We start from the raw sequence: 21,945 nt of genomic DNA on the forward strand, positions 1-21,945 counted from the left end.
GCATTACTCATTGTTAGCCAAAAGGTAGAAGCAATGCAAGTATCCATCAGCAGAGCAATGGGTAAACAAATGTGGTCTAGACATACAATGGAATATCCTTCAGCCATAAAAAGGAATGAAGTTCTGACTCATGCTACAACATGGGTGAACCTTGAAGACATCATGTTGAGTGAAATAAGCCAGACACAAAAGGACAGATATTGTAGGATTCCTCTTAAATGAAATATCTAGAATAAGCAAATTCTGAGGAACAGAAAGTAGATTACAGGTCACCAGGGCTGAGGTGAGGGGGTGGGGAGTTGTCTCAAGCGGGCACAGAGTTTCTGTTTGGGGTGAGGGGGGAAAAGTCTTGGTAGTGATGGTGGTGATGTCAGCATAACATTGTGAATATGATTAATGCCACTGACATGTACTTAAAAATATTAAAATGGGAAATCTTATATATGTTACCAACATATATATTTAATTTTTAGGGAAAAAAATGTCCTAATGACCATCAGGAAGAGACTGGTTCCACAGCTTGTGCTGCTGCCGTCAAGGAACACCATGAAGTTAGCAAAACGGGGAGGCAGACCGGGACATGCAAGTGTGCAAGGACCTCCAAGCCACGCCGCTAGAAACTAAAAGCAAGGCTGACACCTGAGCATGCTCTGATCCCATCTGGATGAAAAGGCAGAGTAGGAAATACCCATGTTTTAAATATTTCTGCAAGAAAACCCAATCAACTGTTAACAGTGGCTGCCGTGGGAGGTTGCCGAGGGAGGTTGGTAGATGCAGAGTCTGGAACTGGAGGAAGAGTTATTTTCACTGCCAGCACTATGACTGGAATTTTGTGGGTATATCATGAAAAAGTTTAAGACATTTTCAAGTTCAGAAAGTGAGTTTAAAATATTAAATGTGCATGCCCTATGACTCAGAGTAGAGTCGCCAGAGAGAGAATCATGTACCCAAAGCAGCTATGCACACAGGTGACGTTTGGTGTAGAACTGTGCGCAATTGCAAAAACTGGAAATGATGCCTATGTCACCGGCAAGGGAGGGGGCTTTACATTACACATAATCCAACAGAACATCACTGAGGGGATAGAAATGAGACTCGATATGGAAAGACAGCCACAATGTAGAGGGCAAATTGTAGAGTAACACAGTATGAGCTCACGTACTCAGAAAGAAACACACACCCACCAGAGCCCTGTACGTGCACACGTGGGTTTGTATAAGCACTTAGGGTCTGGGGGCACATCCAGCAAGTGGGGGCAGAGATTAGCTCTGGGAGCAGGACTGAAGGAAAGAGCCGGACCACTTTTCACTGTATGCATGTATCTATCACTTGAAGATTTTACAGCAAGTCTTACTTTGACAATAAAAAAATGAAAGAAATAAAGGATATAATGTTTAGTATGAAAGATCCAAAAAGTTACACACCAATGACATCAACTTGTGAAAAAAAAGTTCTCCTAAATGTACATTCATGCATAGAATACAGGCTGCAGGGAAATTCATAAAAATGTTAAGGAAGCTTTTCTACAGGTGGTAGCTATACAAGTGACTTTTATTTCCTCCGTTTTCTGTATTTCTTAAGTTTCTAAAATAAATAGAAACACATCATCAAGACATCAGGATCAAAAATCTTTTTTTTTTAGAGGTACTGGGGATTGAACCTGGGACCATGGCAAGCAGGAGCTCAAACCACTGAGCTATACCCGCTCCCCCCAAAATTATTTTTAAATGTTCACACAGAGCAATGCCCAAGAACATTTCTTTCTCAAACCTTCCAACTGTAATTCAACTGTCTGTCTGCAGCGGGTCACCCTGGCCCTAACCTCGTCCCAGCAAGACTTGCCACCACAATCCTGTCTCCCACTGCAAGAGACCCTTCCTTGGCAGCAGGGCTCCCAGGTACCACGGCGGCGGCGTACACTCCATTCTCCAGGCTGACACCGCTGTCTGCAAGCACAAGGCAGACCGCGGTCACCGCCTGGCCCGGCCAGTCATGGTCCTGCCTCATCTTTGCTAACCAGACATCAAAAAGGGGGGTGCTGTCCGACTGCACCCTGCCCGAGCCGGCACCCTGCCCAGGTCAGGCCCCGGATGCAATGCACATCTGGTGAACTGAATCAAGCATGCAAAGGGAGACCAGCAAGACCAGAAGGGGAAGGCGCGTGGGCAGCGCTGGAATGACATCCACGCCTTGCCCCTGCAATGAGACCCATCACCTGCCTGAAAGGAGGTGGCACCCTGCCCCCTCTGCCGGCCCCTGTACCTTCGTGTCCACTTATGTTGATGTGCAGTGGCGTGACCACCTTCCCACCCAGGGACTTATGCCACCGCACCACCATGTTGATGGCCCCCCCTCCGTTGAGGAGCGCCTTGACCGCCTGCTTCTTGTCCTTGTTGATGAGATCCACATCGTTAATTCGCAGCAGCCAGTCATTGACCCTGAGGAGGGGCAAAGCCAGGTCAGCAACTTCGCTCACGCCGGACCAGCTGTGCCTGTTTGGAAAGCGGGGACCCCCTGTACGTCCAGAAAGATTTCCTCTTCCCAGCACGTAATGGCTAAACTATTAGGTTGGTGCAAAAGTAATTGCAATTTTGCATTGCTGAAATTTGCCATTTGATACTGGAATACATTCTTAAGTAACTGTGGTTATGTTATACATCATTTTAATGTACATTTCTAGTTTTATGGTTTTTTGCTAATGACATTACTTGCTGTTTATTTTGTATTTATTTTGACTATGGAAATGATGTTAGAAAAAAAAATTCAAGTGATTTTCTTACTTGAGTTCAGAATTGGTTGTAAGGCAGCAAAGACAACTCACAACATGAACACCACACTTGGCCCAGCAACTGCTAACGAACATACAGTGCAGTGTTGGTTCAAGAAGTTTTGCAAAGGAGATGAGAACCTTGAAGATGAGGAGCATAGTGGCTGGCCACTGGAAGTTGACAACAACCATTTGAAGGCAATCGTCAAAGCTGATCCTCTTACAACTATAAGAGAAGTTGCCAAAGAACTCAATGTTGACCGTTCTATAGTTGTTCAGCATTTGAAGCAAATTGGAAAGGTGAAAAAGCTTGATAAGTGGTGCCTCAAGAGCTAACCGAAATTCAAAAAAATCATCAAAGTGTCATCTTCTCCTTTTCTACGCAACAATAAGGAACCATTTCTCGATGGGATTGTGATGTGCAACGAAACGTGGATTATATATGACAACCAGGAATGACCAGCTCAGTGGTTGGACCAAGAAGCTCCAAAGCACTTCCCAAAGCCTAATTTGCACCACAAAAGGTCATGGTCACTGTTGGTTGGTCTGCTGCCGGTCTATCAACCACAGCTTTCTGAATCCCAGCGAAACCATAACATCTGAGAAGTATGCTCAGCAAATCGATGAGATGCACTAAGACTGCAATGCCTACAGCCAGCACTGGTCAACAGAAAGGGCCCAAGTCTTCTCCATGACAATACCCAACCACACGTCGCACAGCCAATGCTTCAAAAGGGAAAGAACTGGGCTACTAAGTTTTGCCTCGTCCGCCATATTCATCTGACCTCTCACCAACTGACCACCACTTCTTGAAGCATCTTGACAACTTTTTGCAGGGAAAATGCTTCCACAACCAGCAGGATGCAGAAAATGCTTTCCAAGAGTTCATCAAATCCCGAAGTAAGGATTTTTATGCTACAGGAATAAACAAACTTATTTCTCATTGGCAAAAAAGTGTTGATTGTAATGGTTCCTATTTTGAGTAATAAAGATGTGTTTGAACCTAGTTATAATGATTTAAAATTCATGGTCTGAATCACAATTACTTTTGCACCAACCTAACAGCAGACTTAGAGCTGGGCTGCCTGGACTGAGTTCCACCCAACCTTGAGTGACCTTCCGCAAGTGACGTAGGCCCTCTGTGCCTCAGTGTCCTCATCTGTAAAAGGGGAGTAATAAAGCATCTTCCTCATAGGATGGTAAAGATTAATGAATTTATTTATATACATGGAGCAAACAGTAAGGACTGTGGAAGCACACAGTATTTTCAGTCATTCCTATTCCAAGGCATGAGCAGGCATGCCCTACGCTTTTACTCATTCCACCGAGACCTTTCCTAGTCAGAGGAGCAAGCGGCAGCACCTTGGTGACAGGGGGAAAGCAGAGGCAGAGGCAACTGAGAGGCAGGGAGGTTCCTATAAGAACAAAATTAGCAGCCGCGCCTGCAGGCCTTGGACGGACGCCCCGCAGGCACACGGGTTTAGTCGCTGTCTGGCGCTCTCGGGGCCCGCTGGGAGATGGCCCCTTGCATTGGGTTGGAGGGGACCCCTTCCCTCCAGGGCCTGGGGCTCCTCGGCTCTTACCTTAACCTGCCATCAGCACCACTCCCTTTGTCCACTTTAGTGACAAATATGCCGCAGTCCCCCGGGAAGCAGGGCTCGTTCACGCCTCCTGCCATTTCAAACCCGAGTGCCTTCAAATCCACATCCTCCTGTCAAAGCAGCAGCAGCACACTTGACCGAGCACCAAGGAGGAAGGTTTGGCTCTCAAACCCCCAAGTCCCCTCACCGTGCCTGACGGAGCCCGGGCCCCCGGCTGGAAACCTGCGAACAGCTGCCCCGCCTGTCAGCCACTGCAGACAGACACACGTCCTCGTGGCGCCACCTCCCCCCTACTCTCTGCTCCTCTCTCTGCCTTCCGCGTGCATGCTGGCATCTGCCATGTGACACAGGGGACCGACGTGCTGCCACCCAGCTTGGGGGTCACACTCACACTCCCCAAAGGCAACTCACCGTCTCCCTCTCAAACTCTACCACTTCCGTTTCCCACTCCATGGAATCCGTGTCGATGGCCGAGTCGTGGGAGCTGTGGGCCATCAGCTGTCGGAACCGGGCCTCCTTCTCTAACTGGGATTCCATCTGCTCCCTGCGGAGAGGGTCATGGGGAAGCTCTCTGGGCGGGGAAGCACCCAGCCTGTCCCAGCTCCCAGCCCAAACCGAATGCACTCCTTTCCCCCTCCCCTCACACTGGCTTCCCAATCAATCTGGAGGGTCAGTCATGGCCCCTTCAGTCTCAGTGGGTTTTCACGGTGGTTGGTTACTGTGTTTTTTTAAGGAAGACTCAAATCCTTTACAAATTGATCTATACATTCGATGCATTTCCTACCAAAATTCCACCAAGATTTTTTCTTGTAGACATGAATGAGACTATCTAATATTTATACAGAAGAGAAAAGGAACTAAAATAACCAAAACAATTTTGAAAAGTGTGGCAGTTTGATATTACTGAGGAATTCCAAAAAGAAATACTGATTATGTTTGTAAACTGGTCTGTTCCTCTGGGCTAGTGATACCCTTAAATTGTGTTGAATTTAGGTTTCACTTTTACTTGATTAAATTATGATTAGGGCTTGGATTGGGCCAGTAGGATGTGGGGGCAGACTCACAGAAAACAACAAGGCAGAGGAGGCAGTTAAGAGTTTTGGATGCTGGAGCCCTGGGAAGTAAACACACAGGAGAGGAACAGAGAGGAATAGATACGGTAGAGACCCCAGGAAGAGAGAGAGCCTGACGGTCCATAGCTGACCTTGTGGAAGGAAGAGAGCAGCTGAGACTGGAGAGAGAGATGGGACTTATACCAGCGATACTGGAGGAAACTGGGACATGGAGCCTTGATGGGGGGAAGGAGGTGGAACTCGAAGACGAGGCAGCCATCGTGCTCCACCATGTGGCAACTTTGGTGAGGGAAGTACCTTACGCTTTATGGCCTGGTGACTGTAAGCTTCTACCCCAAATAAATACCCTTTTAAAAGCCAATATATTTCTGGTACTTTGTCTCAACACCACTTTGGCTAATACAAAAAGGAAGAATAAATTGCGGACTCACTACCTGACTTCAAAACATATTATATACTACATTGATTGGGACTGTGTGGTACTGACACAGATCAATGGTATGAAATAGAGAGCCTAGAAACAGACCCTCGCAAGCAAAGGGCAACGGATTTTTAACAATGTGGATGAAACCAACGCCAGTAGTGGAAGGATGGTCCGTTCAACAAACAGTGCTGGAGCACCTGAACACCACAGGCAAAAAAGTAATGATCTAAACCTCAAAACTTCTACGAATTAACTCAAAATGGATCATGGGTTCAATTTTTAATTTAATTTTGTAGATTTAAATGTAAAATTTAAAACCACAAAACTCTGAGAAGGACATATAGGAGAAAATTTTCAAGACTTGGGCTAGGGGAAGATAAAAAGGACTTTCGTGAAATTAAAAACTTCAGCTCTGCAAAAAGCCATGAAAAAGATGACAAAAGACTCAATATCCTGATGACTTGCATGTGATGCCCCTTCTTCCTAAAACCCAAACCCCCTTTCCGGGTTCATCGGTGTGACCCTTCAGCCCCAGGGACGCTCTTTTGTAACCTGCTCGATTCCTGCTCAAGTGTGCCCTCCCCCAAGCCCACAGCTCTGGCCGGCCCGAGGTCTTTCTGGCCATCTCCAAAGGCTGCTTGGCCTTCCTGGGACACCGCCAGTCCCCACCCCAGACCAGGTGAAGGGTGCTTCCACCAAGGTCCCACAGCCCTCGGCCAGCGCTCTGCATTTAATGCGTGCTGCACTCGCCCCCGCTGTCATCTGATCGGGTGCACACCTGTGCTCCCACAGGCTGGGGGCTTCCTTGGGAACAGCACTGACCCCTCGTCAGCATCACGGGTTAGAGAACTTAGGAGCTTAGCAGAGAGAAGGTACAAATCCAAGTATGCCAAAGGAACAAATGGAAGATGCTTGAAAGTTCCCGGCATCTCTGGTGCAATTAAAATGCAAAACCTTCTCCCAGGTTCAAGCTCCAGAGGTTCCAGGATTTAACTTAATTTAGATCCATTGCTCATGAGAGCCAAGGCGGGCACCTGGCAGGGGGAGTTGGACACTTAGGTTCCAAATGCCTGAGACTTTTCTTAGAGCACTCAAACCCTGGAGATTCTGGTTTGATTTTTCAAAATAAATATTAGGTTTTACTGAATGGAGGAGGAAGCACTGTCAACTCCCTCAAAGGCCACCACTCAAGTGTGTGCAGGCTTGTACACTCACACAACACACCAGCTCTTACCTCCCCTTCCCCACACTATCAGCATAGGAAAACTTCCAATGTACAGAGAACCACTGCTTCTCAAGTTCAAGTTCTCTATTACACTGATGGGTATCGGGCTCTGCCACTTTCTACGGTTAAAGTGTGATCTTTCTTTTATCAACCACTGCTAAAGGCCACCATGCCTTAAATGGCTCTCCTGGGAGCAAGCTGGAACCACAGGGAGGATGTCTGATACCCCAAAGATTCTCCTCTAAATGGACAGCCTCATAACACAAGCAGAGTGGATGGATGAGCCTGAGATATGCTGCCTTGGAAACACTGACTCACAGTCATGACTATTTTCATTGTTGACATATTTGTTTCTCTAACGGCCCCATCTGTCCAGCTCCTCCTAGGGACTTTGCTGGCTCAGCACTGTCTGCCCACGGCTGTCCAGAGGGCCTGGCCCATACCGAGGACATCCTCAACCAACATCACAGAATGAATGAATGGCTGGCAAGTCCCCAGGCAGACTGCCCGGACAGACTACATTGCAAGGCTTTCCTCCTTTGTGCCTTCACACATGGATCCTGCTGATGGAGGGGTTGGGGACACGTTCCGCAGCACTCTAAAGAATTTCTAGTGAGGGACGCAGATGTGGCTCAAGCAACTGAGCTCCTGTCTACCGCATGGGAGGTCCCTGGTTCGGTTCCTGGTGACTCCTAAAGAAGACAAGCTGAAGTGATGGGTAGGTGCAACAGGGTGACACAACAAGGGACACAAGAAGAAAAACACAATGAGAGAGACACAACAAAGCAGGGAACAGAGGTGGCTCAAGCGATGAGGTGCCACCCTCCCACACCGGAGGTCCTGGGTTCAGTTCCCAGTGCCTCCTGAAGAAACAAGGAAGACAAATGGACACAGCGAGTGCAAACAATGAGGGGATGGGGAGCAATAAATCTTTTTAAAAAAAGGCGGCACTTAGACCTGCCCTACGGACTGACGGAGCGGGGCAGAGAGAAGAACATGGTGCCCAGGCTGCATGCGGGGAAAAGCCCTTGCCTCATCCCCAAGGCGCCCACCCCAGCGTACTTGAGCTCCTTGAGCTCCCAGCTGATGTCATTCTTCTGCTTGCGCGTGTCGTCCAGGCTGCGCAGGGCCTCGGCCAGCTCGCTCACCGCCTGGTCCCGCTCCCGCCGCAGGTTGTCACACAGCATCCTGGCAGAGAGGGGGCAGCGGGCAAGGTCAGCACAAGAGGCATGGAAAGCTTGAGGGCCTGCGATGGACACTCCTAGATGCACAGAAGGAGGCTGGGGAGCCAGGGGGTGATCATCCAGGCCGGGCCCATCATGAGACAGAGGGGACAGGGAGGACCCCCGAGCAAGCAGCATCAGGTTCCAGGCTCTTCCCACTGTTTCCCCCTCAACGTGCCTGGAGTTACAGACCACCCTCCTCCCCGCCCCACCCTCCTGCAGATGCTCACTCCCACCTGGCTCAAGACCCACCTGGGAGGTCTCTTCCATGAGCCCCCCTGCCCACCTGGCAGCCTGTGCTGCAGAGCCCATGTGTCTAGGAGCTTTCTGGAGCCACCCCCCAACCCACAGCCAGGTGGGAGCCCCAGGCTCACACCTCTGCAGGTCTGAGCCCCTCCAGGGCACAGGCCAGGCATGGCATGGCTCTACTAAAGCAAACTGTGGCTTTGAGGACCCTAGGACTACCTCAGCTGTTCCAGAGAGGAGGTGGGCATGGGCAGCCTTGGCAACATGGGAGCCTGGGCTCTGTGCCACTTCTGGAACCGCCTGATGCTGCTGTGCCCAGGGGCTGGTCCCCACCTTTCCATGGCCCCAAACCCCACACCCGGGCCCTGAGCAAGGACTGCACCCGGAGAAACCACGGAGAGGGTCAGAGCAGGGTCAGAGCGGGAGCAGACAGGGAGCCCACCACCCCTTCCCCACCCCCGCCGGGGCCTCCCTGGCCACACCCTCCAGCCCACACTGCGCACTAAGGGGCTCCCAACCGGCAGGGTCCCCGGGGGGGGGCGGTGCCTACTGGATGCTGTCGTGCTCTGCCACGATCTTGTCTTGCTCCTGGAAGGCCCAGTCCCGCCGGCACTTGGCCACATCTGCCTCCTGGAGGGCTTCCTTCAGCTCCTGGCACAGAGCCTTGCACTGCTTTCGAAGGATTTCAACCTCGTTGGCTCTCCTGGCATCCATTGTCACTGTGTCTTTGATCTGGGGGAGGTGAGGGGACAAGCAGAGGGGACTTTTGTGGGGCTTTCTGGCTCCTACCAGGATCAGGGCTGGAGCCGAAGCTCTAGGTTTGGGGGAGGCGCGGATCACAGCCACAGCCAAAGCCAACAGCCGCTCCTTCTCCTGGGCCCGCAACCCCCATGTCCACAGCCACGGCTCGGGCTCCCGATGAGGGGCCCAGTCCACGCCCGGCTCAGCGGAGGCCCCGGCTGAGGGCTTTGTCAGAGGCCCTGGCCAGCCCCTAACTGGCTTCTATCTGCAAGAGCGTGCTACATCTCTCTAAAGGGCTGGCAACAAAACATCATGGGGCGAGGCTGCACTGCCCACATGCTCCAGGCAGGAAAAGAATGCTTGCCCCACCTTCTGTGTCTGCCATACTGGTTTTTATAATCTGGCAGACTGCATTATTTTTAAAGGCTAAAACTCCAGGAATTTTTGCTGAAGAACTGTTTATCTCAGCTTGCTTAAAAAGCTGAAATATGAAGCATCTGCATCTTGGCACCTCCTCAAAGAATTGCATGCTCTACTAAAATCTCAAATTGAACTTTTATAAGCACTCATGTAGAAAGCTCTCTCTATGCTTCTACAAACCTTAAGAAGGGGAAAAGGTGAAATGACAAAGCAAGTGTCTAGTGCAAAAACCATCTCTGCTTCGAGCTCAACGGCAAGCCGCGTATGACCATGACATTCATTTCCACATGGGCCATCTCCACCTCTGCATAAGGCCAAGGAAGACAAATGAAGAGCGTACCCAGCTACCTCTCCATGGAAGAGAAGAGAACCGCCTCTGCTGAAAACAAATTCAAAAAGACCTCGGGTCCTCACCAAGACACCAGGACGAAGGAGACAGGGGAAGATCCTAGGCGTCACCCTGGAGCTGCCCCCACCTCTCAAGCAGCATCGGAAAGGGCTGGGGCAACTGCACCACAAATACGCCGGAAATCAGCAAGGCCTCTGACCCACTCTGCTCAGACCTCACATTTCACAAGATCAATTTCAATCACTTTACTTTCCATTTTCCGCAGTTCTCTTCACTCTTATGCAGTGTTCAGTTTGCTATTTTGAAAGGAAACCCTTATTTGTATTACTCTTATGTCAAGTGTTATAATAAGCAACACGTTCAGCAATCACACTCTTAAAACCTGCCGTTTTACTCAATGCTCAGGATTCATCGAGTTCAGGATCTGAGAGGTCTTAGTACCTAGTTCCACTCTGGTACGGAGCCATCTCACTTTGCCGTCCAGAGGTGGAGACCCCAAGGGGAGGTGGCTTTCCCCCTTCCCCTCTCCCTCCCCCTGGGCCCCTCAGCCCTGTGGGTCCCAGAAGTGAATTCACCCAAAAAGACTATTTCCTTGTAAGCAGCACAGCAGCTCTGCACCTGGGTCTGTGGAGGGGGGCACGAAGGCGGTAACTCATAAGGAGCGCTGCAATTCGGGAGCTGAGAGGCCCCGAGAGGGCCCTCTGTGGGAGCCTGGTTTGCTGCCGAGGAACCTCAGGATCCGAGAGGCCCCCAAGGCCCCCGCTGGTGGGAGCGCTGAGCCCGGACCCCGGCCTTCCAACTCTCACTCCAGAGTTCCTCCCTCTACACCATGCACCCCCCAAGGTCTCTCCCCACAGCCCCTGGGCGGGGCTGGGGCCCCAGGTTGGGGAAGAACATGCTGGCTTTCCCACCACTCGTGGGGCGCAGGCCTGAGGCCAATTCAAAAGGCCCCCGGGCTGCAGCCCAGCCCCCCAGACGCTCCTCTCAGAGTCCCGTCTCCTGCTGCCTTCCCTGCCCCTGAATAGCTCCAAAACTCCTTCCTGCTCCTTTCCTCTCCCGCACTGCTCAGGCTCTCTCCACCACAGCTGAGCTCCGCTCCTAAAGGGGCACTGCGGTTGCCCGGGCGATGGGGGGGCAGGGACGCAGCAGCCACTGTGCCAGGCAGCCACGCCATCCTTTCTGTGAGCTGGGGGCTTGGTCAGAGGGGCCTGACCTGGGAAGCGACCCAGCACCTGGGGAGAACTTGTGACCAATGGCAGTGCCCACCCCACCCCCCACTGCCCCAGGCAGCACCTTGGTCCACCAGAGGGCCACAAGCCCCAACTGGACCAGGTCAGCTGATGGCCAGAGGCTGGGGGCATGGTCCAGGACAGGCCCACGCAGCAGCTGGGAAGCAGAAGGGAAGGCAGAGGGATCTGGTGTCCAGAGCTGACCCGACACCCAGAGCAGACCCAGATTCTGGAGAGGACCTGGCGTCCACAATGGGCCTGGCGCCCAGAGCAGAGCTGGTCCCAGGGCTGGGCAAAGGCCTTGACTGGTCTCCGGACCTCCCGGGCCCCTCCTGCCCATTCAAGAGAAAGGCATGGGAAGGGGAGTGGACCAAGGGAAGGAAAGCAGAAGGGAAGGAGGGAAGAGAGGTGCAGAGAGAAGGGCAGAGACTGCCAGGGAAGCCTGAATCGCACCAGAGACAAAAAGCAGCTGATTCTGAGATCTGGGGGGCAGGTCACCATGGCGGAGGTCCTGGACAGGGCACTGTGGTGAGGCATGGAAAGCAGGGAGGTGTGCCCAGGGAGAGGGTCAGACCCAGGACGGCCCAGGCCACAGGGTGAAGTGGCGCATCTGGAGGCCAGGCAAAGTGCAGAAGGGAGCCGAGCATTTCAGCCCTGGAAGCCCTTGGCTGCGGGGGAAGGGAGAGGCTCTCCTCTCCCGCCTGCCGATTTGGAACAGAGCCTAGAAAAGATTCCAGCTCAGCTGGCCGGCAGGCTCCATGCTCAGCCAAGACCCCCCCCCACAGTCCAGGAAGCGCACTCTGTTCTCGAGTGCACTGGGCAAGCAGCCGGCGGCAGTGAGCTCGTTCCTGGAGCTAGCACCCAGGGCAAGGTGGGCATTGATCTGCCCACACTCCCTGTGCTTTCAGACTTCCTCAAAGGGCACAACTCCTCCAGCGGCAGGCGCCCCCCAGGCAGCCCCGCCGCCCCACTGCGCGTCACCTGCGCGATCCACTTTTCTGCGTCTGCTCTTCCTTGACCCTTTTGTTTACTTACTGACTCAGTCATTTTCAGTTTTCATCCTAGTCATTTTGTTTCCCTTTCTGATATGGACAATATCCACTCACCCCCACCCCCAAAATTAAGTACTTAAATCCCAGAAGGGGAAAATGAGTTGATAGTTTTCCTGGGACCATTACTGAGTTCTAATGCATTAACTTTGCTTATTAGAAATTCCTTCAACATCTTTTCAAAAAATCCATCAACATAAAAGGTATACCCTATTGTGTTTCAACCACCAGCTAGAGAAGTCTCAGTCCTTTTGAATGAAATTGCCATTATGTGACCCTCTTTTACCTACAAAAACATGATTTCCTATGGTTCAACCTGATATACACAGGGCAGTAAGCTTCCGATGAGAATAATACTAACCTTAATAATAAAAGTAGAGTCAAGTTGTTCCTAAGTCTCATGGGGCCCACTCTACGTGCTTTTTCTACATTCAACCATTTGATCGTCACAGCCCTGGGAGGCAGCTGCCACTGTCTTCCCCACTTGGCAGGTGAAGAAGCCGAAGCATAGAGCGGCCCCCGGCTGCGGAGGTCCCCTGCAAGCACAAGGCTGTGTCCCTCGCATGCCCGCGGTCCCTGGCACCCCTGGCATCCCCAGCACAGGAAGAAAGCCTCGCGGGGCCCTGGACGCCTCTCAGGCACCAGCCCTGCGCCATGCTTGGTAGAGGGGAGGGGTCTGGCTGTGACCACCCAGTGCCCACCTCCCCCTGCCAAGCTGCCCCACCCATAACACCTTGCTTCTTGTTTCTCACAGACCAACCTTAAAACCTACATTCTGACTGAGCTGCCAAGGAAAGCAGCAACGTGGAGAGGCATAAACAGATGGTTTTGATGGGGAGAACATTCACTACGATCAAGTTCAGCAACACACAGCAGAGCTGAAAGATGTAAAAGGGAAGCTCAAATACGGGGGGAGCTCCTGCTGGACACAGATGGCCTTGGGGTCAGCAGTGACCATGAGGAAGGCCTGGGGTGACCAGGTAGGAAGTCTTCAAAAACTCCACACTGAAGGCACAGGATTCCAGCAGAGTGGCCCAATGCTGGTGCTAATGAGCAAGCCTTCCCTTGACCCTGGAGGTAAGGCCCCCAGGGAGCAAGGCTTGAGGAGAAGGGTCTTGGGGTCAACCCTGGATAACATCTTCCCGGAAGAACGCTGACCACCCCTTTAATAAGCAAATGCCCACGACTGAGGGAACACTTCCAGACCCATCGACAGCTTTGGGGACTTGGTTGGCATCTTTCTCCTTCACGAGCAAGCCCTTGCTCTAGCCCCTGACTTTTCAAGATTATCTACTACTGCTTCACCATGGGTCTGGGAGTGAGGGTGCCTGGGCAGCGTCCGAAACTCAGCCAGCGTTTCGGGCGAAAATGAGCAGGCCTTCGTGCCAACTCGGAAGGCGGCTTCTGACCGGCCACTGTGCCCACTGCAGCCCCCTCCTCCCTGGCTGCTTTAGAAGATGCTGGACGGCCACCGTCCCCCTGCCTACCTGTCACAGTGCCTCCATCTCCTCGCTGGCCGCCTTCTTCTCAGATGTGCTGCTCTTGAGCTTGGACTCGGCCAGCTCCACCTCGGTCTGCAGCTTGTCCAGCTCAGAGATGACCTGGTCCCGCTCGCTCATGATGAGCTTGTACTCGCTGTACACTGCATCCCGCTCCTCCTTGTACTTCTCCGACTCCTTGGCGGTCTTTGCCTGCGTGGTCCGCAGCTCCACCAGCTCTGACTGCAGCAGCTCCATCTCCCACTGCAGGTCCTTGTTCTGGGTCGTGGCCTTGTTCAGCTCGTGGTGGATTGCCTTGAACCTAGGGGAGTGGTGCCCAGGGCACCGGGGAGGGGCGGGGGGCCTGCCCAGGAAGCTGCTAGGCCGAGGCCACTGTGCTGGACCGCCTTTCTCCCACACCCCCGACAAAGGAAAGTTATGGAGTCCTGGTGTCCGTGAACCTAGAATCTTTCTCAGCCTTTAACAAATACCAGAAGCTGAGCTGAGGATTTTACGCCTCCCGTTTTACTAGAAATAACACCTTATATCTTCCACAGCCAAGCCATGTTCTTTAAAAAATAAAAATAAAGGCTGCAGCAGCCCAGCACACGGGAGCTCAAAGCAGCTTGGATCTAAGTTGAGTCTGACCACCACGTTTTCACAGACACTAAGGCCTCAAGTCAGTCAGCACAGAGACCACAGCTCCAGCCAGCCCCGTGCAAGGCAGCCCTGCAAGTCAGGGCCTGCAGCGCGAGACTGGCATTCTCAAAGGCTGTTCCTCGAAACCCCAATCCTGCACAGGGTCCCACTAAACATGCTGGGTGCTCTGGAGGCTTATGTTTGGGAACACTGCATCCTGTGCCCCACTCTTGGCAAGTCACATTGCGCAATACCAGAGTAAAAGGCCCCAAGAGGTCCTGATGTAAAGAAACCTGTCTGCAATTCAATCCAGCAATTTCCAAACCTATTTATCAAGAGAAAACGTCTACTTAAGAAGCCCAGGAAGACTGCTGAGAATTGGCGTTGTGCAGGAACGTTCCTTACGAAACACTATTTGGAGGAAGGGAGCACACCCCTGAAGAAGATCATATTCCTTAATTTAAAAATAAAACTTTGGAAGGAACAATGCCTAAGACAAGTCGCTGTCCTATTTTCTGGGTGGGTAACTGACACAGATGGAAACGCTTGTGGTGAAACCTGGATGAACTGCATGCTTTGTTGATATGTATCAATAAAATAGATTTGCTTTTTTTTTAAAAAAAAGATTTACCAGCATTAGAAGAAAGAAAGAGAGAGAGAGAAGGGAGGGAGGGAGGAAGGGAAGAAAAGGAAAGAAAAGGAAAAAAGCAAGCTCAGAGCACTCGGAGCTACTCAGGGGAGAGGAAGGAGCCACAATTCATGAGACTTACTGGGTGTCAAAAACAACGCTTCCTGGAGACCAGGAGCCTGTGCTGGTTTTAATCCTGGAAGGCGCTGGGAGCCTCGCAGATAACCACCAGCCCAGAGGTTAGCCCCCTTCCCCCCCACGCCCAGGGGAGTTCAAGCAGCTCCCCCGCCCTTCTCAGAGAAGGTGGGGTGGGTGCAGGCTCTGCCCGCCCGTGCCCCGCTCCCAGCCCCCCGGCTCCTACCTCCTCAAGGAGAGGGCGCACTGGTGCTGCAGCTGGATGGCGGTGTCCCTCTGCTGGGTCAGCATGTCCGTCTGCTTCAGCAGCTGCTGGTTCTCCCCCTCCAGCTGCTCCAGGAGGTTCAGTTCTGAGCTGTGGATGGCCACCTTCTCACTGAACCTCTTCCGCAGGGCGTCGTAGTCCTTCTTGACCCCCTCCAGCTTGTCCATGGCCGTGTTGTACAGCTTGTTGAGAATCTCCAAGGACCTGCTGTGCTTCAGCACCTGGAGACAGAGACTGCCGGGCTCACCCAGGGCCTGTGGAGGCTGGGGGGCTGTGCCCAGAGCACAGCACACCCACACTTCTATCTGGGAGGGGAGGCCCCACCCTCTAGCCTGGGGGAATCTGGCTGTCTCATTCACAGGCCCTGCCATCACATGAGGCTGATTCATTCAGATTTATTCATTCACAAATCTCTATTAAGTACTGTGCAGAAAACCATAAACATTGCAGACCTAAGCCTGTGTTTAAGGACAGAAATCCAGAAAAAGGCCTGTTTGCAAGGCTGGCCCTTGGCTGGTATCTAGGAACTTGAAGGGTAAACAGTTCCCTGCAGTGACATAAAACCTTCCCTAAATGATCAAATTGGCTCATGGTGCCTAAACTGTACAAATAACATGTTACACTCTGAGCACCTGCTCTTCTTCTGGGAGTCACATACTTAGTCAACAGAAAGCCCTCATGACTTTTAGATCAAGCAACACCTTGTACCCAGGTCTGGCAAAGTTCCAGTAACTACAAAGTATTGCCCTTATTCATGGGAAATAACTCAAAACTTCGAAAAGAAAGACTTCAAATATTCAATTACCAAACATTCCCTAAACCAGGTGAGAACCCGATTAGCTCCAATCTGGTTTACTGTGCAGCCCCGGCACTGCAGTTATTCCCAAAGTAGCCCACAAGGGGGCAGTCCTTTGCAGACCAGCCAAATGCTCTCCAGATTTGTCTCACAAGCTTCACTGAGAAAATGATTTAAAAGGCCATCTGGAGGTGAATGAACACAAACCTGGTAGAGCCCAATTTCACATGTCTGGGATAGAATTTGGAGTCTATATGATGGTTTGGCATCTCTGCATTGTAAGTCCTTCAAATACCCCAGCCTTGAATTTAAACACTGACAGTCCAGGGACAATTCAGGGCCGAGTAAATCACAAGTTCACAGTGAGCAAGGGCACGCAGGGACAAGCCCAGGGATAAGGAGATGACAGAATCTCAGGGTCACAGGGGACCCCGAGGGGCCACTTCCACCAGTGTTATAACCACACTCACGCACAGGCAGACTGCACAAGAACGCCTGGCTTACTCTGAGCTGAAATCCACCTCCTCTAACTTCAAAGCCTGTTCTTCTACCCCTGGAATCATATAGAACAAACCTTTCTCCACAGGACAGTAGCCGAAGAGGTGCTCGCGTGCCCACACGCTCTGCAACCTCTTGCCATAGGCAGGTGCGCCGGGGCCGCCTCTGCGCATCACCATCGACAGCCTCTGGAGAAATCGGGGGAATCACCGCCTCAGCGCAGACCAGGAAATTTGAAAATTTGAAAAGCTATCCTAGTAGTCCAGACTTTTTCCTTTACACCGTTAGAAGACAGTCTTCTTAGGAGCTAGTTTCCCACACACTGAGTCGCAGTCAACGGTGAGACGTACATAAACGCACACACAACTGCAGCCAAACATTCAGCCTGCCAGCCCAAGGGCGGTGGAGGTCCGAGGGAGAGCATTTACACCCAGCCTGGGATCCTACCGTCCTTCTCGTCCCAGGCAGGCAGCGGTCTCCAGAGATGACTCCCCAGGCCCGAGCTCCCGACAGTCTGCCTGGGAGGACGGGGTGGGAGTGGCGGGAGGGAAGGACCAAGCCCCGCGTTCCGCTCTATCCACGCCGCACGACAGCCGTGGCAGGAGCGGCTCTAGAAGGCAAGCAGAGCAAGAAGAGAACGCACCTGGGGCTGCACTCAAGGCGGGTCAAAATGCTCATTATCTGCGCTTCTCCCCAGACGTGTCCTTCAGGGACCAAGAAACCCCTTTGCCCCTCCCTCTGGGCCCATGACAGGGCATTAGCCTGTGGTTCCTGGGAAAAGAAAGTCAACTTTCAGGAATTACAGAAGAAAAATACTGTATTTTAAAGACAGGGGCCAGGGCAAGAAACAGAAGAGAGAAGACTCCAGGGGCCTTATGAATTTCTCAAATAAACTGGCAGAGCCTATAAAAAGAGAAAATGTGCTTTGCCTTGAACCCAGCAATTTTATCTCTAAGAGTCAAACCTAAGAAAATGTGGAAAAAAGAATGAGGGCAGACGTAAGCATGTCCCGGGAAAGATTATTTGCAATAGGATGAAAGTGCAAACAACCAAGGTGCTTAACACACGGAGAACAGGGTTAGGCCATCCCTGACAACGAAACCATGGAACACTTGGCTGGGAGTTCCGAACTGAAAGAAAACTACAAGGAAACCCACGGTATATTGTTGGGTTAGGAGAAAAGGCAGGTTGCAGGAAATGAAAATAAATGCTGTGCATATGTTAAGTATGACACAGAAAAGTATCTACGAAATTAGATGTCAGGGGTGACTGGAGGAGTCCCCTTTCAGGAGGGAACCTGGGGCTGCAGTAGGGGTTGGTAACTGCATGGCTGTTGAACAGGGTGTTGGTTATTTCGTTCATGGCCTGTTTGACCAAAGAAGACGTACAATTTCAGTAAAGAAAACAGACAGGCACACATCCTGTACCTGCTTCCCCAGCCAAGGCTCGGCAGCCCCTGCCCTGGTCACTGGGGCATCCCCAAGACAGCCAAGAAGAACCCAAAATGCCGCAGCCCCCTGTCCACATCTGGGCCGCGGCACTCCCCATCCCCTCCGCGCACTCAGAGGGCGAAGCGCCCATCTGCCCAAGAGGGAACGGGCCCGGACCCAGGCCCACGAAGCCCCACCCACCAGGGCAGCCTCACTTCCTGTGAGATAAACCATACCGAGGGCAGAAGGGCCCCACAAATCCCTCAAGCAAACACACAAGTCAAACAGCACCTTTTACCCAGCAAGGGCCTCTTCACGTTGACAAGGCGTGGGAGGAAGCGAGCCACAAAACCGCCTTGTCCCTGGAGACCGACCTTTGCCCCCCAGGCCCCGCAGGGCACAAACCTGGGGCCTGCTGCCCTGGCGGAGGGGGCACGGGCAGCCCCGGCAGCTGGACACAGTCCCCGCAGTGGCCAGGCCACTCCTCCCCCAGCTGCCAAGGTGGCGGCACTTGCCCGGTGACAGCCAGTGCCATGAAGGACCTGCGGAGCCTGGAGCACGGGCATTTAGTCCTGCCCCGCGGGACAAGCCTTCAGGAAAAAGAAACCAGGGGATGGGCAAAGGGGCCGACAGAAAACACCCCCACTTTATTTGGGAGGAGGGGGACAGGACAGGGAAGGAGGCGAAGAGAATGGAGATGCAACTCTCAGTCTGGCTGCCTGTCAAAGCCATGTACCTCCGGAAGAAAGAGTCAGATTTGGAGGCAAAGAAGTTTTATGCTTCATGAGGGCAGATTTTTTTGTGTGTGTGATGGAGTCTTTCTGAGATCTAATTCACCCTTTTAATGTAAAACTTCAGTTGGTGTTTAGTATCTTTATGAGGTTGTGCAATCACCACCGCCACACAATTCCAGAACATTTCCATCACCCCGAAGATAAATCCTGTACCCATGAAGCAGGGGCTCTCTGGTCCTCCTCCCCTCAGCTCCTGGAAACCGCTCATCTGTGTTGAGTCTCGACGGATTTACCTCTTCTGGACATTTCATGGAAAGGAATCCTGCAATACGTGACCGTCTGTGTCTGGTGGCTTTCATTCAAAATAATGGTTTCCAGGCTCATGCACATTGCAGCGTGCACCAGAACGTCATTCTGTTTCTGGCTGAATAGTACGCTGTTGTACGGGTAGACCACATTCTCCTCATCCATCCATCCGTCAGTGGAAGTTTGTGTTGTTTCCACCCTGCGGCTACAGTGACCGATGCTGCCATGAACGTTTGTTCACAGTTTTGTGTGGACAAGTTCTCGGTTACCTTGGTTTTATACCTAGGAGTGGGTCGCTGCGTCACCAGGTAACACCCATGCTAACTTTCTTTTTTTAAAGATTTATTTTATTTATTTATTTCTCTCCCCTTCCCCCCCACCCTGGTTGTCTGTTCTCTTTGTCTATTTGCTGCATGTTCTTTGTCCGCTTCTGTTATTGTCTATTGTCTATTTGCTGCGTGTTCTTTGTCCGCTTCTGTTATTGACGGGAATCTGTGTTTCTTTTTGTTGCTTCATCTTGTTGTGTCAGCTCTCCGTGTGTGGCTCTATTCCTGGGCAGGCTGCACTTTCTTTCGCGCTGGGTGGCTCTCCTTACGGGGTGCACTCCTTGCACGTGGGGCTCCCCTACATGGGGGACACCCCTGCGTGGCAGGGCACTCCTTGCGCACATCAGCACTGCACATTGCCCAGCTCCACACGGGTCAAGGAGGCCTGGGGTTTGAACCGCGGACCTCCCATGTGGCAGACGGACGCCCTAACCACTGGGCCAAGTCCGCCACCCCATGCTAACTTTTTGAGGACATGCCAAACTGCCATCTAATGGTCCCACTAGCAATGTATAAGGGTTCCAATTTCTCCACATCCAGATCTGAAAGGCCCAGGATAATAACAGCAAACATCACCGAGCGCTTCAGACATGCCAGGCCCCTGGTGCTGTGCTCTGCATGCAGGCCTCCTTTAATCTCCTCAGCAACCATGAGATGAACTCAGCCAAAAGCCCACTCTGCCACTTCCCAGCAAGGCTAGAAAGGTAGAGCTGCAAACTCTCTCGAAATGATGAATCCCCCAAAGAAAAGGCAAAAGGTTATCTGATAATTAAGGTAAGCAAACTCACAGAGACAGACTCTAGATGTAAGTTATGAGGGGACGGGGTACGGTAAGAAAATGAGGAGTGAATGCTTAGATTGCCCTGAAGTTCTGTTTGGATTGATGGTAAAGTTTTGGTAATAGACAGTGGTGCTGGTAGCACAATGCTGTGAACATAATTAACAGCCCTGAAATATATATTTGAAGGTGGCTAAAAGAGGATTTTTTAGGTTGTATACACGGAACTAGAATAAAAATTGAGAGAAAAAAAAAAAAAAAAGATGACCTGAGCCAAGGTCAGAGCAGGCAATGGCCAGGAAAAAAGGAGAAGCAAAGGGTGAAGTCAGGGAGGGCCGCCCACCCCTCAGACCAGGAGTCGCCCCTCACAGTAGAGAGAGGCACGAGGCCTCGGCTGGGGCTCCGTGACCGACTGCCAGGCAGCTCCCGCTCACACCGGGAGCACGGGGGCAGGCCGGCCCGGATCGGCCAGAGCTTCCGACAGGTGAGGCCCACAGTCCTACATGGCTGCTCCGGGAAGCTCGGTGCACAGGCAGGGCAGGCGCACGGGCGCTGGCCTCAAGGCGGCACTTCCTGTCAGCGGCACCTGCCTCCTCTCATCCTTGCAGCAATGCTCCAGGAGCATCGCCCCTCCCTCCTGGGACTTTTACCAGGACAGGGGAAAGGAAGGCGAGGGTGCTGCGGAAGCCACTCTGGGGTCATGTGTCGGGTCAGCCATGGAGGTGGCATGGGGACCACGTGGTCCATGGCGCTCCCCATGGGGCCCGGGGCCTCTGGCTGCTGTCCTGGCCTGCACCAAACTCCACTTCCTGGGAGCCTTTCCTCTTGCCAAGAACCAGCCAAGGCCTACAGCTAAGTACCAGCCCCCACCCCAGACTCAGGCCTGACCCTGGCCGGCCATATCCCCCAGCAGGGAGCTCATGGGAGGGATGCAGGGGCATCTCACAGCAAGGCCCTCCCAGGGCCCATCAGCCAGCCTGTCCCATATGCCACACAGGACCTCAGGAGTTATCAGCCAAACAAAATAAACCACGGAAGCAAATTTTTAAATAGAATATAGCGTATAATGGGAAAATACTGAAAATAGCCCTAGGTGTAGTCAATAGGAGACTGGCTGAATCATTTAAGTACTTCCATGGAATGCAATACTCTATATAGAAGTTAAAAACAATGAGGTAGCCTTGTACCAAAATAGAAAGAAGTACATGACCTATTAAGCAAAGAAAAAAAAATTCTGGCCAGAAATTGTATCGTATGATGCCATTTCTGTAAAATAAATGGAGACAGAAGGGGTTGTGTGTGTGTGCAGATAAAAGTCTCAAACCTTCCACTGGTAGTAGGCTAAGGACACAAATGGCAGTTATTTCTGTGTAGTGAGAATATGGGAAGAATTCTGCTTTTAATTTTTGACATTCCTATATCACCTGATTCTTTCATTATTCAGTACAAAATGTTTATTAATTTTGCAATTGGAAAAAATAACCATAGCATAAAAAAAGAAAAAAGCCCCGAGCCCCGCTTTCTGAAGAATTGGACCTGAAAGCCATTAGGTGTGGCAGAGCAAGGCAGGCACCCTGGAGGGGAG

At 51.8% G+C, this 21,945-nt stretch overlaps 1 protein-coding gene across 1 annotated transcript in view; it reads right to left on the reverse strand.

Moving 5' to 3' along the window:
* LOC101422289 (disks large homolog 5-like) overlaps window positions 1-21,945 on the reverse strand; it is an 82,964-nt gene that overhangs the window by 27,481 nt on the left and 33,538 nt on the right. The window contains 8 exon segments of the mRNA XM_058299231.2: window positions 1,843-1,946; window positions 2,263-2,438; window positions 4,351-4,478; window positions 4,780-4,912; window positions 8,153-8,278; window positions 9,110-9,291; window positions 13,835-14,147; window positions 15,454-15,713. Of these exon segments, the coding sequence (XP_058155214.1) occupies window positions 1,843-1,946; window positions 2,263-2,438; window positions 4,351-4,478; window positions 4,780-4,912; window positions 8,153-8,278; window positions 9,110-9,291; window positions 13,835-14,147; window positions 15,454-15,713 (1,422 nt within the window).

This window comes from Dasypus novemcinctus, chromosome 6 (assembly GCF_030445035.2).
Source record: "Dasypus novemcinctus isolate mDasNov1 chromosome 6, mDasNov1.1.hap2, whole genome shotgun sequence".
Lineage (NCBI taxonomy): Eukaryota > Metazoa > Chordata > Mammalia > Cingulata > Dasypodidae > Dasypus > Dasypus novemcinctus.